General features: G+C 28.7%; 2 protein-coding genes across 3 annotated transcripts in view; both read left to right on the forward strand.

Moving 5' to 3' along the window:
* The window catches only part of LOC123299598 (phosphatidylinositol 4-kinase beta), a 97,732-nt gene extending 92,549 nt beyond the window's left edge, over positions 1–5,183 (forward strand). Inside the window, exons 4-9 of one of the 2 annotated variants that reach the window (XM_044881866.1) lie at positions 5–139; positions 1,133–1,451; positions 1,859–2,712; positions 3,161–3,633; positions 3,948–4,064; positions 4,595–4,617. In XM_044881866.1, the coding sequence (XP_044737801.1) occupies positions 5–139; positions 1,133–1,451; positions 1,859–2,712; positions 3,161–3,633; positions 3,948–4,064; positions 4,595–4,602 (1,906 nt within the window). In that variant the 3' untranslated portion in view covers positions 4,603–4,617. Of the gene's footprint in view, positions 1–4; positions 140–1,132; positions 1,452–1,858; positions 2,713–3,160; positions 3,634–3,947 lie in introns of both variants that reach the window. The other variant, XM_044881860.1, reaches the window with a different exon arrangement.
* Positions 5,184–12,489: 7,306 nt separating this feature from the next.
* LOC123305498 (BTB/POZ domain-containing protein 2-like) lies at positions 12,490–14,763 on the forward strand. The gene is made up of 2 exons (XM_044887227.1): positions 12,490–13,693; positions 14,639–14,763. Exons 1-2 carry the CDS (start codon positions 12,608–12,610, stop codon positions 14,693–14,695), a joined length of 1,143 nt encoding a protein of 380 aa, XP_044743162.1. The 5' UTR covers positions 12,490–12,607; the 3' UTR covers positions 14,696–14,763.
* The last annotated feature ends 323 nt before the right edge of the window (positions 14,764–15,086 follow it).

Raw genomic sequence — 15,086 nt, forward strand, 5'->3', positions numbered from 1 at the left:
CAAGGTGTCGGCAGTCTGCAGATTTTTCATTAAAATGCGCATGGCTATTAGGTGCATACAGTTCGGATGCATCGTTACCATCTAAACAGAAATCATATGGAACTAAACTTAAAAAATTGATTCTATCAGATGAATTAAGGTAAATAATACATTACCTAAAACTATTCATTATTAAAATTGGTGTACAACTCATGCGAATTATTACCATTATAAATGGGTAGAAAAACGAAAACAAAAAGGTGCCAGACAAAAAAAAATTCTGGTGAATATTGAATGAAGTAACAATTTACTGTTCTATACAATGAAATATTATCGAGCTTAATTTACTCGAATTGTTATCATGCGATTCTTATCTTTGTGTGGGACTAAAACTGCCTGTAAAATATATTTTTCTTATATGGATTAATGATATACGAATAGCGAGAAAAACTATAAGCAATTTGTTCAGAGCGTTGTATCTGAAACCTTCTTCGCCTTTTTTGAACACTTTTTTAAGTATTACTCATAAGATTATGTTTTTGATAAAATTTGTAAACGAGATTCGGTTTTTAACACAAAATTTGTAGCAAATTCTTTGTTCATTTTGTTCAAATGACAAGAATAGTAAAGTGGATGCCTGTATTTATTAACCAGGATCTCTAAACAAAATGATTCTGCTATTTTTATTCTATATTTTTGTAGAGAATCAAGTTGTTTTTTTTGTAACATAAACTATGCTCAAATTTTCTGCCCTTGTTTGCCGTATTTTAAGACTATTTTTTACGCTATAATTTCTTTGAAAAAATGTATCCATAATCTCGTACTAATTCGCATTGAGTTAAATTCTAAGAGTTAAATTTTGTACAAAATATTAAATTAACAATTAGGATATTGTGCAACTAGTACGATTTGTCAATTGTCCAGAAGAGCGCGGTTTGAAGCACGAGAGAAGTTTTCCTTATTTTTGCACGCATTTCGTTCGTGTAATATTTTCCGTTTAACGATAAATAGCTAACTGTTTATTAATTACGTAAAATTTACTTAAAACAACGTGCAATTAGCTATTTGTAGCACAAAAAATAGTGCGAGCAGAGTATTAAGTAAAAAAATACTATATATTCCCAAATATATATTGAATAAATAATTATTTTAGACCACGTGGACAAAAACCATCGTTACCATCAATTGCTGTGACAATTCCATCAATACCTGTACCACCACCAATGCCAACAAATCCAACAGCAATTCCTGCAACATTACGTAAAACACACCATCGATCACAATCAGATGCTTCAGCGTTAATACGATGTACAACAGCTGTACCAACTGTTATTGGTATACAAACACCACCAAAATTAAGTCTTGGTGATTTAAGTTCTGGTCGTGCATTTGATAATGGTTGCACATGTTTTGAAACGTGTCAAGGTGTTGTCAATGATCTCAGAGGACGTAAAACTGAATGTGTTTGTTCTGTAAGTTTTCATTTTTTTATCAATGCAATTTTATGAATTCCTTTATTTGTTCAAAATATCCGGAATGAATCATTTAGACAGTTTATTGATCCCTGGAAAAAATTTTTATTAAAGTTTCGAATAGTAAGGTGCCTAGTTTCTCGATATACAGAGTCAAAGAAAATTGATCAACCATACCGATTTTAGGCGCAACGTTTCGTCCATATGAAGCAGCTTCCGTTCGGGTTAGCTTAAAGATTTGATAGTGAACATAGCTTTTTAAAATATGCTTATTCATGTTCTGAGTCTACTTCAACTGTTTCTTGTTGTAAGGTATTCCAGAAAAATTTGCAATCCCTATTCAATAAACTTCGGTATAGGTTCCTTGCTTAAGGCAATTAAAATTTTTTTTTTTTTTTTTTTTGTAGGCACCTCGTTTAGCTCCCGAATTAGAATTTATGCAAGCGTTAATTTGTATTGGGAAAGTATTAAGTTCGATACCAACAAAAGAAGCAAAAACTACTCGATTAAATGCTGAATTAAGTACACTCAATTTAAATCTTCCGGCTAGAGTATGGCTTCCATTACATAGTAGCATTCCACATCATATTGTACGAATTCCACCACAAGTTGCAGCTGTTTTAAATTCAAAAGATAAAGCACCTTACATTATCTACGTTGAAGTACTCGATGTTGATGATTTATATACATCACCAGTTCCAACAAAAGTCATGAATACTTTGCGGCATACACGTTCCGAAGAAAATCTTACAAATAAAGTAGCAGATAGTGTATCTTCGTCGCCATCATTACAACCGTCTATGATCACAAATGGTGTACCCGATCACGATTTAGAAGCGTGTTGGTCCCAAGAAGATGATGAAATATCTGAACAATATTTACAATTACGAAAACAACCGATTGATCGTGATACAATATCACAATTGAGTCAAGAGTCGAGTGATTCACGTGAGCCAGTTTCTATATCTGCAATTGAAGTACGACGTCGTTTATCGGATTCATTTCATGAGGGTAAAAATAAAGCTTTCACACATGATCCAGAAGACCCATCGGCTGCTGCGTTAAAAGAACCTTGGGCGGAGAAGGAACGACGTGTGCGTGAAACATCACCGTATGGACATTTATCGTCATGGCGATTGTTGTCAGTGATTGTGAAATGTGGTGATGATTTACGACAGGAGTTAATGGCATCACAATTATTGACAATGTTTGGAAAAATTTGGGAAATTGAAAGAGTTCCTTTATGGGTTTATCCTTACAGGTAAATTGGAAAATTTTAAATTTTATGAAATTTTGGTTGACATAATTTCTAGAATCGAGGATACACTGTACCAGAGTTTTCTTATCCACGGAAACCCTATTGAGGAAAAAGGTGAAACAGATCGCTCAAAATTTCTTTGTTTCAAAAATTTCAAATTCAAACATTTAAATTTCTGATTCTCTGTAAGCTTATTTATGTTCAAATAACTTAAGTAGAAATTTCATTAAAAATGAAATTGTTAAATTGAAATTGTTGCTTCTATTCTCTGATTTGAAATATAACGAAACATCTTGCTAGGGGAATCATAGGCCTCGACGAGGAGAACGTTTGAAATAATTTTACTAGCCACTAGAATAGCACGGTACCCAAATTATTCTGGCTGTGTTATTCAATGCCAAAAGCCTTATTTTTTTCGAAGTTTTCAATCTTACATATTCATTTGTTTCAGGATACTATGTTTATCAAATGATTCTGGATTAATAGAACCGATTGTGAATACAGTATCATTACATCAAATAAAAAAGCATTGTAAATTATCTTTATTAGAATATTTCCAAAAGGAATTTGGTGCACAAAATAGTGAAGGATTTTTAACAGCACAACGTAATTTTGTACAAAGTTGTGCCGCATATTGTTTAATCTGTTATTTGGTACAAGTAAAAGATCGTCATAATGGTAACATCTTATTAAATAATACTGGGCACTTAATACATATTGATTTTGGGTTTATATTATCAACATCGCCACGTAATTTGGGCTTTGAAACATCACCATTTAAATTAACACCAGAATTTGTTGAAGTAATGGGAGGCGATCAATCAGATATGTTTGCATATTTTAAAATATTAATATTACAAGGATTAGTTGCTACAAGAAAACATCAGGATAAACTTTTACCATTGGTTGATATTATGCGATCAGGTATGCAATATCATATTTTTTATACTCTTGGTAGGATTCCGTAGTATAATAATCAGATAATTTATTTATTCTTACTTATAATTTCATACCTTCATTTAACCCGACTAAAATGATTAATGAGCCGAGCCAGGTTCTTTTTAGACATAGTTGTTAAAAACAGAACTACTGACCTACACAATAAATATTCTACAGGTTTTCAAGTTACAAATTCTTAAATTATTATTACTTTTTGACATAGTATAGTTAGATCCTTGTTTTTATTTTAAATCACAAAAACATTATACCCGTAGTAATTTTAAGCATTTCTGTTCTAGGATCCCAATTACCATGTTTTAAATCAGGTGCAGCAACTGGACAAAATATAAAAAATCGTTTCCACTGGAACTTAACTGAAGAACAATTACAAGTACTGGTGGACAACATGGTTGAAAGTAGTGTAAATTCATTAAGTACAAAAATTTACGATGGTTTTCAATATTATACCAATGGTATCTTATAAACCAACTAAGTTAACTAAAACTGATCGCAGTGTTTTTCTTTTTGGTTTTTTTGTTTAAGTGTTAAAACGTTCCCAATAAAATAAAAACATTGTAAATTGTGATTTTGTACATAAAAAATTATTTATAGATTGTATAAAAAAAAGTTTAAAAACATCACAAGGCAAAACAGAGCCCATCTAAATATTTAAATCTATTTTCCCTCCTCTTTTTCGTAGTGAACGCGCCGTCGCTAGTTATAGTGTGGTATATTTGTGGAGAGAGAAAAAGCTGAATTTTGTCTTGTGTGCGTCGTGTGTTAAAACAAACTTTGAACGCAGCATCTCCATGTTAATTTTTTCCCCTTAAAATAGCACATTTTGAAAGAAAACATTTTTTAAATGAAATCTAATATTTAAGATTTTCTAATTTATTTAGTGATTTTTAATTTTTTTTTTTTTTTTTTTCTTATCATTGATTTACAGATTTATGAATCTATGAAGTGCAGTCATACATCCAGAAAAATAAACTAAGAAGTTTTTCTTTTTAAAAGTTATCTGAAAATTCGCCCTCTTACAGATAAAAACAATATTAAAGCACTATTAGTCCTACGTTCGTGTAAGAAATTCTCAAACGTTGCGTAAGTGCGATTTGTACTTTTTATTGTATCAAATTATCAAAAATAATTACTGAAAACCTTAGATAAAAAAAAGATACAAAAACTGCAATTTTTAGATTTCAAATACGTATTAAGACTTCAGTGTAATAATCATCAGTATGAATTGGCTACTCGTATTTATTCTATTTATTCTCTGCAGGCTTACGTTACTCGTCTTCGTGAAAGAGTCCCAAAATTTAGGACGAGTAACATATCTCTTCGGAGTATAATTCCAATTGGATAATTCATACTGACACTACATTGTTTAGTTTAAGCTTAAACAAAATAGACAATTTTATTTGTACTTTTTAAGCATTGTTTTTAAATAGAAATTTGTCAATTTTTATCTTATAAAAGGTGTTCAGTCTACCAAGTGAGCATTTCTGGATAAAACCGTGATGGTTTTTTTTAATGTTGCTGACAATTAGAAAGAATATACATAAAAAATCTGTAAATCTTGATATTTTCTATCTCTCATTTTTTAAATATGTGTAAAAAGAAATTCATTCCGTTTAATAAATTTTATGTGACCCGTTTCAGAAATTGAAAAATTTGTATTGTCCGTGATTAAATTCATTTATGTATAATTTTAGACTAGGTTTTTTTTAGTTTAAAAAAAGAGTAATTTATTTTATTTTTTTATTTTTCTCCTATTTTTATTTTCATATGGCAAAATACATTTCAGCAATAAAAATTTGGATTAGAAAAGTCTTACGAAAATTGAAATAAAATAATTTAATTTAAAATACTCGAAACAAGATTGCCACATAATATTTTATTTCTTAGTACATTTTTGGACAAATTTGGATCCACATGCCTTTTAAATAATTTTGTATATTTAGCTTTATAATAATTTCAAAACATACAAGATATCGAGTTGAGTGTTGGAATTTGTTGTGGAAATCTTGTTGAAAAAGCCTTTTGGAAAATTTATCAATAGGCCTTATTGTAAAAAATTTAGATTAATTCTTGCCATTATTAGTTATTCTTAAATATTATAATTTTTTTTAATTGAAAATGTAAAGATCTGTTTAAAAAATTTTATAGTCAAAATAAATAAAAAAAACTATATTAAATGTAAATTTTGAACATGATATGAAAAATGTTCGAAAGAAAAAACCAAAGTTTGCAAAATTTTGTAAAAGTGTCTTATAATACTATTCATACATCATAGTTCATAAATGAAAAAATTTACACACAAAAAGACTTTGATTATATTTGTAGTTTTTTTAAATTTTATATTTAAAATATATATTTATTAGTTTTAATTTTATCGCAAGGGCCATTTATCAATTAAATTTTAAGTGCGTATTATAATTCTTATCAAATATTTTCATTTTGTTTTAAATAATTGGTATCAAATTTGTTTTCCATTCTCACAGTGTCTACTTGCACGCAGCCATGATGATAAAAATTCTCTCATGAATGCCGTTTTATTGTAAACTAAAACCCAATTCTTAAAAAAATTTCGTATTTTTGATTTTTCAATGTAGACATTAAGAATTATTCTATGGACGTCTGATTTCACTATTATCTGGTTTATAAAATTTTATTACACCACCATGATTTTACTGCTTGACAAATCTTGAGCTTGCTGAATCTGTATGTGAATTCAAAATTGCTCCAATAGGTCAAGGTGTTAAAAAATGTTATCTTAAATATGAAAAAATTAATTTTTTTTTCTAAATTCCAAAAATTATTACAGTATTCGTATTACGTGTTAATTTGTTACCACGAAACGATTTGCGACATCAGAAAGTACCATTCGCTCACTTCAAAATTGTGATGGAATTTGGTTTAAAAAGAAATGCGAAAATTGAATATTTTAAGATAAAATATTTTGAAATTCCGTTTGGAGCCAATCCCTCAATATTTCATCATTAAAATTCGAAGAGAGATGGTACTACTCGTATCATTTATTTATGTTCAAGTAAAGGAATTTTTATAAATTGAGAAAACAAATTTACATAATCAGAAAACAAATTTCTTCAACTTTTACCGGGAACTAAAAATTATCGCCTGGCCCAGATATGACAGAGGATACTCAAATTTCCGCGGCGATCAATTCAAATATAGTTTCAGTATCCATTGGAAGTTCTGATATTTAAACCATCCATTTCAGACGTCTATAGAACTTATTTTTGGAACTATGTTTCTTTTTTAGAAAAAAAAAATTGTCCAGTGGATTACGTGGAAAAGTAAAATATTTTTCCTTCTCCAGAAATTGTTCCACAAAACTAAATAGCAAACCATTCGTATGAGTGAAATATTCAAAAATATCATAACTACGTGCGACTGAACACATAAATTACGATTCAGTAAAATAAACAACGAATTTGTAAATAAATTTCATATTATTATATTTTATATAGATTTGTCCTATGAAAATTGAAAATGAAATTTTCATTGTTAAAATTGTTGATTTATATTTAAATGGAATTGTTGATCTTTGATAACTTTATGTTGAGTTTCATCAATACCGTTTGATAGAATCATCAAAATAATAATTTATATTTTTTGTGAGGAAATTTTCATATTATTTCATTTGATATCAATTTTTTATGAGTTATAATTGCGATAAAAACATTATTTATTAAAAAAAAAGTTTGTTTCTTATTTTGATAAATGAATGCATTGTTTAAAATATAAATACTTTTTTAAGGTTTATTTACATATCATATATATAGAAAGGGCAATTTTTTTTTAAATCTTTAGCTGTCATACCATGTTTTTCTAAACATAATTTGCCGAAGTAGCTCGTTTACGAAGGATTTATAGTAATTTTAATACTTTTTTATTGGTATCAAGATATTATTGGTAAAAAGTATCAAGAATTATTAAATAAAACACACCTTCGCCTGCTGCCATCACAGTAAGAGGCCTCATTCAACGCCTTACACAACAGCGTTTTTTCCTTTCTTCAAAGACTTTTTATAGGGGTCAGGGCAGAATTAACCATCCTTATCTGTCTAATGGTTACTCCAGCCTTCGGCTTCTTTCCCGCAAACAGCAACAGTCAAATGGAGCCAAATCCGGAAATCCGACAATTTTTCCAGGGAACACTTCTTTTATACAATAAAATGAGTATTATTTTTGAATCGTCCGAACGGACTAAATCACGAGTATCGAAAAACAATAATTCTTTTTATTTAGCTCATTTTTTACGTTCCATTCTGTAGCATGTTGGCTTGTTTATTCATAGACTCTCAAGATAAAGCCACAATCGTGTATTTGAAGAAAGTTCAATTCTTCTGGAACAAGTAGTACGTCTATATTTCTCACTATTATCCACAATAATCTTACAAAGAAACTTTTGAGAGACCTTGTAGCAATTTTCTATCACTGAAATAAGGAGCACAATTTTCTTTATTCCTTTTCTAATCCTCTTTGAAAGCTTTGAAAATAATATGGTTGGCAGAAAAGTTCTTAAGAAAATTTTGTTTTAAAATCATTATCTTGGGGTATTCAATTTACAAATTTTCTCTAATTTTTTTAGTACCTACTACCTGCATTTTTTAATCCGTATGCAAAGTTACTTTTGAGAACATGATATACGATTTACCCATTGACGCTTGTAATTGATACCTATAATTCTCAGGAACTATTGAATTTTTTTTTTGGGATATATTATCTAACAGTTTAAGCATAAAATAACAAACTGTATATGCCACTTACTAACTTGATTGATATGTGAATCAACCTTTAGTGTACATAAAATATGTAATAAAAAAAAATTTGAATACAGCTTTTAAAACTAACGTCTATTTCATCAATGTTTGTATTAAAAAAATAAAAAATCAACAAAAATTTTAATAGCTAAGTAGTTAAAAATTACAAAAAACTTTTATTAAAAAACATAGTATATTATATAAATAAATTCGAAAATCCATCCTTAAAACAAATCGTTATTTAAAATTTAAAAGAAAATGAATGAAATGATTTAATGTCAGAAATATAAAATATTTGAATGCACATAAGACTGAGGAAACGGAAATTAGAATCGTGTGCATACACAACATTTGTTTAGAATATTAATAAAATTAAAAAATAAGAAGAAAAAAAAAAACAAAAATACTTGTGCCAAAATTTATAAATGCAAAAAAAATATTTTCGAATATGAAATTTCTCAATAGATCGTCATAGTTTTTGAAATTTTATTTTTTTTAAACAGTTTTTTTTTATTGCGCACGTATTTTTTTATACATAGTTTAGTAAATTTTGTAAAAACTCGCTGTATTTTTCACAAAGCAGGAAATTTGCTCTCATACTGATTTGAGACTGTATTTCAATTTCCTTTTAAAGTGGATAAGTGCGTATATATTAAAGGTATAATTATTTTCTGTTTTTCTGGATTGAAATTTCTATAGTGAGAAGTTTATAAAAACTAAGTCGAGATATTTAACTATTAAAAAGGAAAAATTTTAATTCTCAAGAAAATGAGGTTTGTTGGCTTCAAATTGAGACATAACCCGAATACTTCCTTGTCGTTTCCCTATAATAATTTTTTGAGTAGTCGTTTTAAGTGTTACAATTGTGACGTCAGTTATTGTCATTAATATGTGTTTGTGATTAACGTATTGAAAAGTTCGGCACGCCGATTACCAGTTCAGTTATCATAATTTTTAAACGAATTCTAAAGTTTGATTACCAACTTGATTTCTCATTCCTTGGCTCTGTAGCGAGTAAAAATGATTACTTAACATAAAAACTCGCAGAAACAAACCAAATATAAGTCTAGTCGTCAAGTTAGTTACCGCTAAAAATCAAAATAGAAAGTAATTGTGCCTTTGCTAAATTTGCGCTATTCTATGCTTACGAGACAAGACTTATTATCTAAAGTTCAATAGATTTACTATACATATAGTTTTGTAAATTTTGTCTGTTATTATAGATATTTGATTCAGACGAACAACCTTGATAAAAAAAATTCCAAAAACTTATTTCCACCGAAATTAGACATTAAAAATAAAAAACAAACATGATGGCTTTCAATGAATAACAAAGCAAAACTGACTATTATGAAGCGAATTAAAATCTGAGTTAGTTGTGATCCCAGACGACGAGGTTATATTTATTAGAATTGAGACGCAACCACCCAATTTTATGAGGTAAAAAAATTTGTAGAATCAATTAATTTTGCTAAAGGATTACAAATTCAACTAAAGAAGTTTCACTTCAAACTAACTGATATTTTCTTAGATATATAACCACTTCTTATGATTTTTTTTTCATGAAATAGAATTTGGTGCAAGTGAGTGAGAGAAAATTAAGACGTTTAATAATATTTAAAAAAAAATTTTTAATTGTGTACTTTCTCTAATTAATCTTAATCAATTTATTATTCTAATAAAGATTACATAATTTCAAAGTGAAATCAAAAAATGGTATATAACAAACAAAAACTTTTTGAACAATATTGTTCTACCAAAATTTGTATATTTTATATTTATGATATTATTTAGATTTATTTTTATCCAACTTACCCTACCCTCTCCGCCCACCAAAATCCTTTATAATCATCCCTTCTAGATTTATATATAGTTATTATTATCATTGTATACTAAAATAAGTTATTTTAGGCATGTATTTGTCAAAAATGTTACTATCATTTAAAATATTTGAAATTATATTTTACCTCCTTTTCCTCTCCAATCTTTTATTATTTATGTGTTTATATAATAAAAAACATGTCAAATAAGTTTTTAAAATTTGTTTGGTTTCATTTCAATATCATTGCGCAAGTGCTCTATATCCTACCAAATTTTCCTGTTTAAAAGATTTATGTTATCGCCAAAAATTCAATATGTTGGAGTTTATCAGTTCAACAAAGCAAGATGTAGTATAATATTAATTTTTATGTTACTCTCGAACCTATCTAAATAATTTATATAGATAAGTAAGTGTTTTTCTGTTATGGCAAAGAATACAGATACGTATCTGTATTCTTTGGTTATGGTCTTATTTCAAATAAAAAAAATTATGTGAAATTTTTTCTTTGGTTATGCTTATGAGGCCACGGCTAGCTTACAAGTCTTATCATAAAGATCGAAAGTTTTTAACAGAAACAGGTGAAAACAAACAATTGACTGAGTTAATTGTTGAAATACCATGTATAGACAGTGTTGATGACGCAATCGTTTGCTTTTTGACGGCACGTATAAGTAAAGAAAGATATCCACTTGATATCTCTTCGTTTTTGAGTTAACGTGCTTACGGACAGACAACCGGAAATGGACTAATTAGGTGATTCTATGAACACCTATACCAAATTTTTTTCGTAGCATTAATATTTTTAAGCGTTACAAACTTGGGATTAAACTTAATATACTATGTATATTTCATATATACATGGTATAAAAATAAAACGGTATAACTTAGTCTATTCTTTATAAATACTAAAAAAGGTATAGTTCTTAATACAGAATACGAAATTTGACCCCAAATTTTAGTTTTACGTAACGTAGGGGGGTTACGAAATGGCTAAATATTTATATTGGAACTTTTGTTAGAAATATTTTCATGCTGACGCTCTACGCTAAGTATGGAGTGTAGAAGTAAAGGAGCATAATATCTGTTAAAAAAGTGACCCTAAAATTGCATTAAATTAAAGATAGCATTGGTGTTTCAGAGGATCTACAGTTGACATACATATACATGCATATATATACACATACACTTACACTTCGCTAGGCGAGCGCTATTATAGTCCCCTGCCTCTTTATTTAATGCTATTTTGATGCCACTTTTTGAGTCAAACAACCATAAGAGATTGTACCCCTTTACCTCTACACTCCATAACGCTTTATTTTTGACTAAAAAACTAGCTCTTGTGGTCATTTTAGCTGACGACGCTAAACAATGCTATCAGCTAAACTATGTTTAATTAAAAACGATATTTAATTAAAAACAGTTTTAATTAAAAACAATGGATTCTCCGAAGTTTTTCATTACCATATCTGTTTATTAATCATTAATATGTGTTTTATTAACAATGAGGTTAGGGAATTACTTCTAGTATATCCACACTTTATACTCGAGATGTCGACTTTCGATATTAATAAACATTTTGACAATTCGACTCTGGATATAACTCTTTTTTTTCAGCTGGGTATAACCCTAATTTAATACATCTTTCAGCTGAATTGTGGGCAATGGGATTTGTTAATCGGGCGTCTCGCGACAGGCTTAATTAGGCTTTAGGCTGCCAATAGCAACTGTGACTATGTAATTACTTAAATACCAAATTATAAAATCACGCCTCTAGTGACTTAGCTATCCGTACTTCAAAGTAATTACCACTCTAATAAAGAATAAGAATACAGTGTGTTTATCTGTATTCTTTGACTTTAGTCAAATTAACACTAATTTTTGTTTTCAATCTATTATAAAACTTTTCTCATGTGTTTATAATTTAAGATATTAAGAAAATATTTAATTATATGAATTAATTTGACCAGTAGCAGTAACAACTTTCTTAAAATTTTTAGTTGGTATTAAATGAATATTTTTTTTGTTATTTATATAAATCTATTTTTTAATTTTCATGGCCCATTTCACAATTTTTCACGCAAAACCTCTATTGCTTGTACTTGTGTGACTAGCGTCAGCGCATATGCTGCATTTGCGTTGTTGGTTCTTGTGGTAAAAATATGTTTTCTATGGTTTTTTAACTTAAGTGTTTTTTTACCATAGAGATCTTCCAGTTTTCTTGGAAATATAAGATTTGACAAGTCGCATCATAAAAGAAATTTAAAAAAATTTTTCATCATATAAATAAATATAAATATCGTGAAGTTATTAGTTTTTTTATTATACAAAAAACACCATATCAGATAAATCGATGGATTCAAGTGGCGAAGTTATTAACAAAACACCTTTTGGATTTTTATGTAACAATGAAAAATTTGCTGATATTCATTTTATAGTTGGAGCGAAAAATCTACAACAACGTTTTCCGGCACACAAAGCTTTTTTATCTGCTAGAAGTCCTGTCTTTGAAACGATGCTTTTTGGATCTTTAGCTGAATCTAAGGAGGTTAAAGTACCTGACGTTGAACCGTCATCATTTTTAACGGTGCTAAAATTTATTTACTCCAACGAAGCACAAATTGATTCAGAAACAGTAATAAATACTTTGTATGCAGCAAACAAATACCATTTATCAGTTTTAGAAGACCATTGTATAGATTTTTTAAAAAGTGTCCTAAGTGGTAAAAATGCCTTTTTATTGTTAAGGCAAGCTCAACTATTCGACAAACCAGAACTGGAAAAATTATGTTTAGATATGATTGATAAACACGCAACAGATGCTTTTACTTCTGATTATTTTCTTGAGATCGATTTAAATACTTTGATCAGTGTGCTAGAACGTGATACGTTAGAAATTTTCGAATCAAAAATATTCGAAGGAATTTTGTCGTGGTCAAAAACGGAGTGTGTAAGACAAGAGTTGTCTGTAACGCCAGAAAATCAACAGTTCGTTTTAGGGAGCGCTCTCAAATTAATACGCTTTTCAATGATGACATTAAAAGAATTTATAAATGGGCCATTTCAAAGTAAGTTATTGGCTGAAGATGAAGTTGATAAACTTTGTAAAGAGTTAGCATTAAAAACAAATATTTGTGAGAAACCTAGATGTTGTGATTCATTTCATGATGAGGTTCGATTGTTTATTTCAAGAAGTTTTAGTGTTAAACGTACATATTTTTTTATTGGATTTCTACTTCATCAGATAGGAAATGATGGTTATGATTCGAAATATAATACAAAAGACAAAATAGTGATAACATTGATCGATGAAGAAAACAATATAGAATACCTTTTAAGTCAGCTCATCAATTCTGATAATTTCATTAAGTATGACAGACCAATTATGTTAACTCCTGACAAAAATTACAAGATTAAAGTGCAGATAGCAGAAAATGTCGTAAGTATTTCAGAAAATAAACAACTTTATTTTCGTATGTAACTCTATTTACTTGACTTCTGTTAAAGCTTATTTTGAAGTACGAGGCTCTTTATTTAAAAAAAAAACGATTAAAATAAAATACCTAATAAGTAAAGAACACGATACTCGAAATGTAGGGTAAGACGCGGCACACTGAAACAACGAAGTAATCATATGCCGTCATCTTAGTACAGTAGCCATTTTTCAGTTTGTAGACATGGGTATGTTGATCAAATGTATAGTAGGTAGTAAAGGTTCGCTACTGGAGGGAATTGCACGAGCGAATATGTGCCCTCACAAACATACAAACTAAAGAGCAGTGAGGGATTTAGGCTTGCTGCCGCCCTAGGCCCCGTTCGATGCGCCACCCTTTTTGATAGAATGAATTTCATTAATTTTGATCCAGTTTTTTATTTTAAAGTAACATAATTTATTGAAATAAAATTTTTTAAATATTACTGATAAACAAGACATAAATATATATATAAACTTTAGACAGATAAATAATTCATAGTTCTTTTAATATTAATCAATTTGAAAATTTCTTTTTCCCGGCTTTAGTCCGTGCAAAAACGTCAATTATATCGTCGTAATTAATTTCTTGGACTAGTTGGGCTTCAATAGACAGTAATGCAATTTAATAATTGATTGTCTTTACTTTTTTGTGACTCTAAAATTTTGGCATTTTGCCGCCCTTCAAATTCTGCCGCCTTAGGCCCGGGCCTAAGCCTAAATCCATCACTGCTAAAGAGTTAGTATAAGTTTACGTGTTAAAAACCATAAAATCAATTTTTTTTTTCATGAAATTACCTAACCAGATTTGGTAACAATATTGCAGTTCTTTTTTTTTTCTTGAAAAATTTTACTCAATTTAGCCGTAAGACAAATTTTACCATTCATTAATATCATTATTTTTTATTGCAGTTGCCAGATGAAGATTATTTTTTTATTATCTCAGAAGGAATTTTTTACCGTAAATGAAAAAATATATGTAAGAAGTGAGTGTTACGTGCAAAGTATGTTGAATTCTGATCTATAACACTCTGATTCTAAATAATTATTTGGATTTTTTATATTGTAATATTTTGTAGAATAGAAAGTTCTTTTTATTACATTTAATAATCAAAATAATATAACATTTAATTATTTTTATATTCTTGTCGTTAATGTTTATCAGTTTTACCCTACCCAATCTAAATCAATTAAAAATTTCCGAATGAATTTTGGCTAGCCTTACTAGTCTTGCCATATAGATCGGGAGATTTTAACAGAAAAAATGGAATGGCTGAATTATCCTAGCCAATCTAAATGAATGAAAAATTTCCGAATGAATTTTTGCTAGCTTACTAGTCTTGCCATATAGATCGGGAGA

The sequence above is a fragment of the Chrysoperla carnea genome, chromosome 1, assembly GCF_905475395.1.
Source record: "Chrysoperla carnea chromosome 1, inChrCarn1.1, whole genome shotgun sequence".
NCBI lineage: Eukaryota > Metazoa > Arthropoda > Insecta > Neuroptera > Chrysopidae > Chrysoperla > Chrysoperla carnea.

Coding starts and splice junctions, on each gene's coding strand:
- LOC123305498 (XM_044887227.1), top strand. CDS start 12,608: ATGGATTCAAGTGGCGAAGTTATTAACAAAACACCTTTTGGATTTTTA. Junction 13,694..14,638: donor TGCAGATAGCAGAAAATGTC/GTAAGTATTTCA, acceptor TTTTTATTGCAG/TTGCCAGATGAAGATTATTT.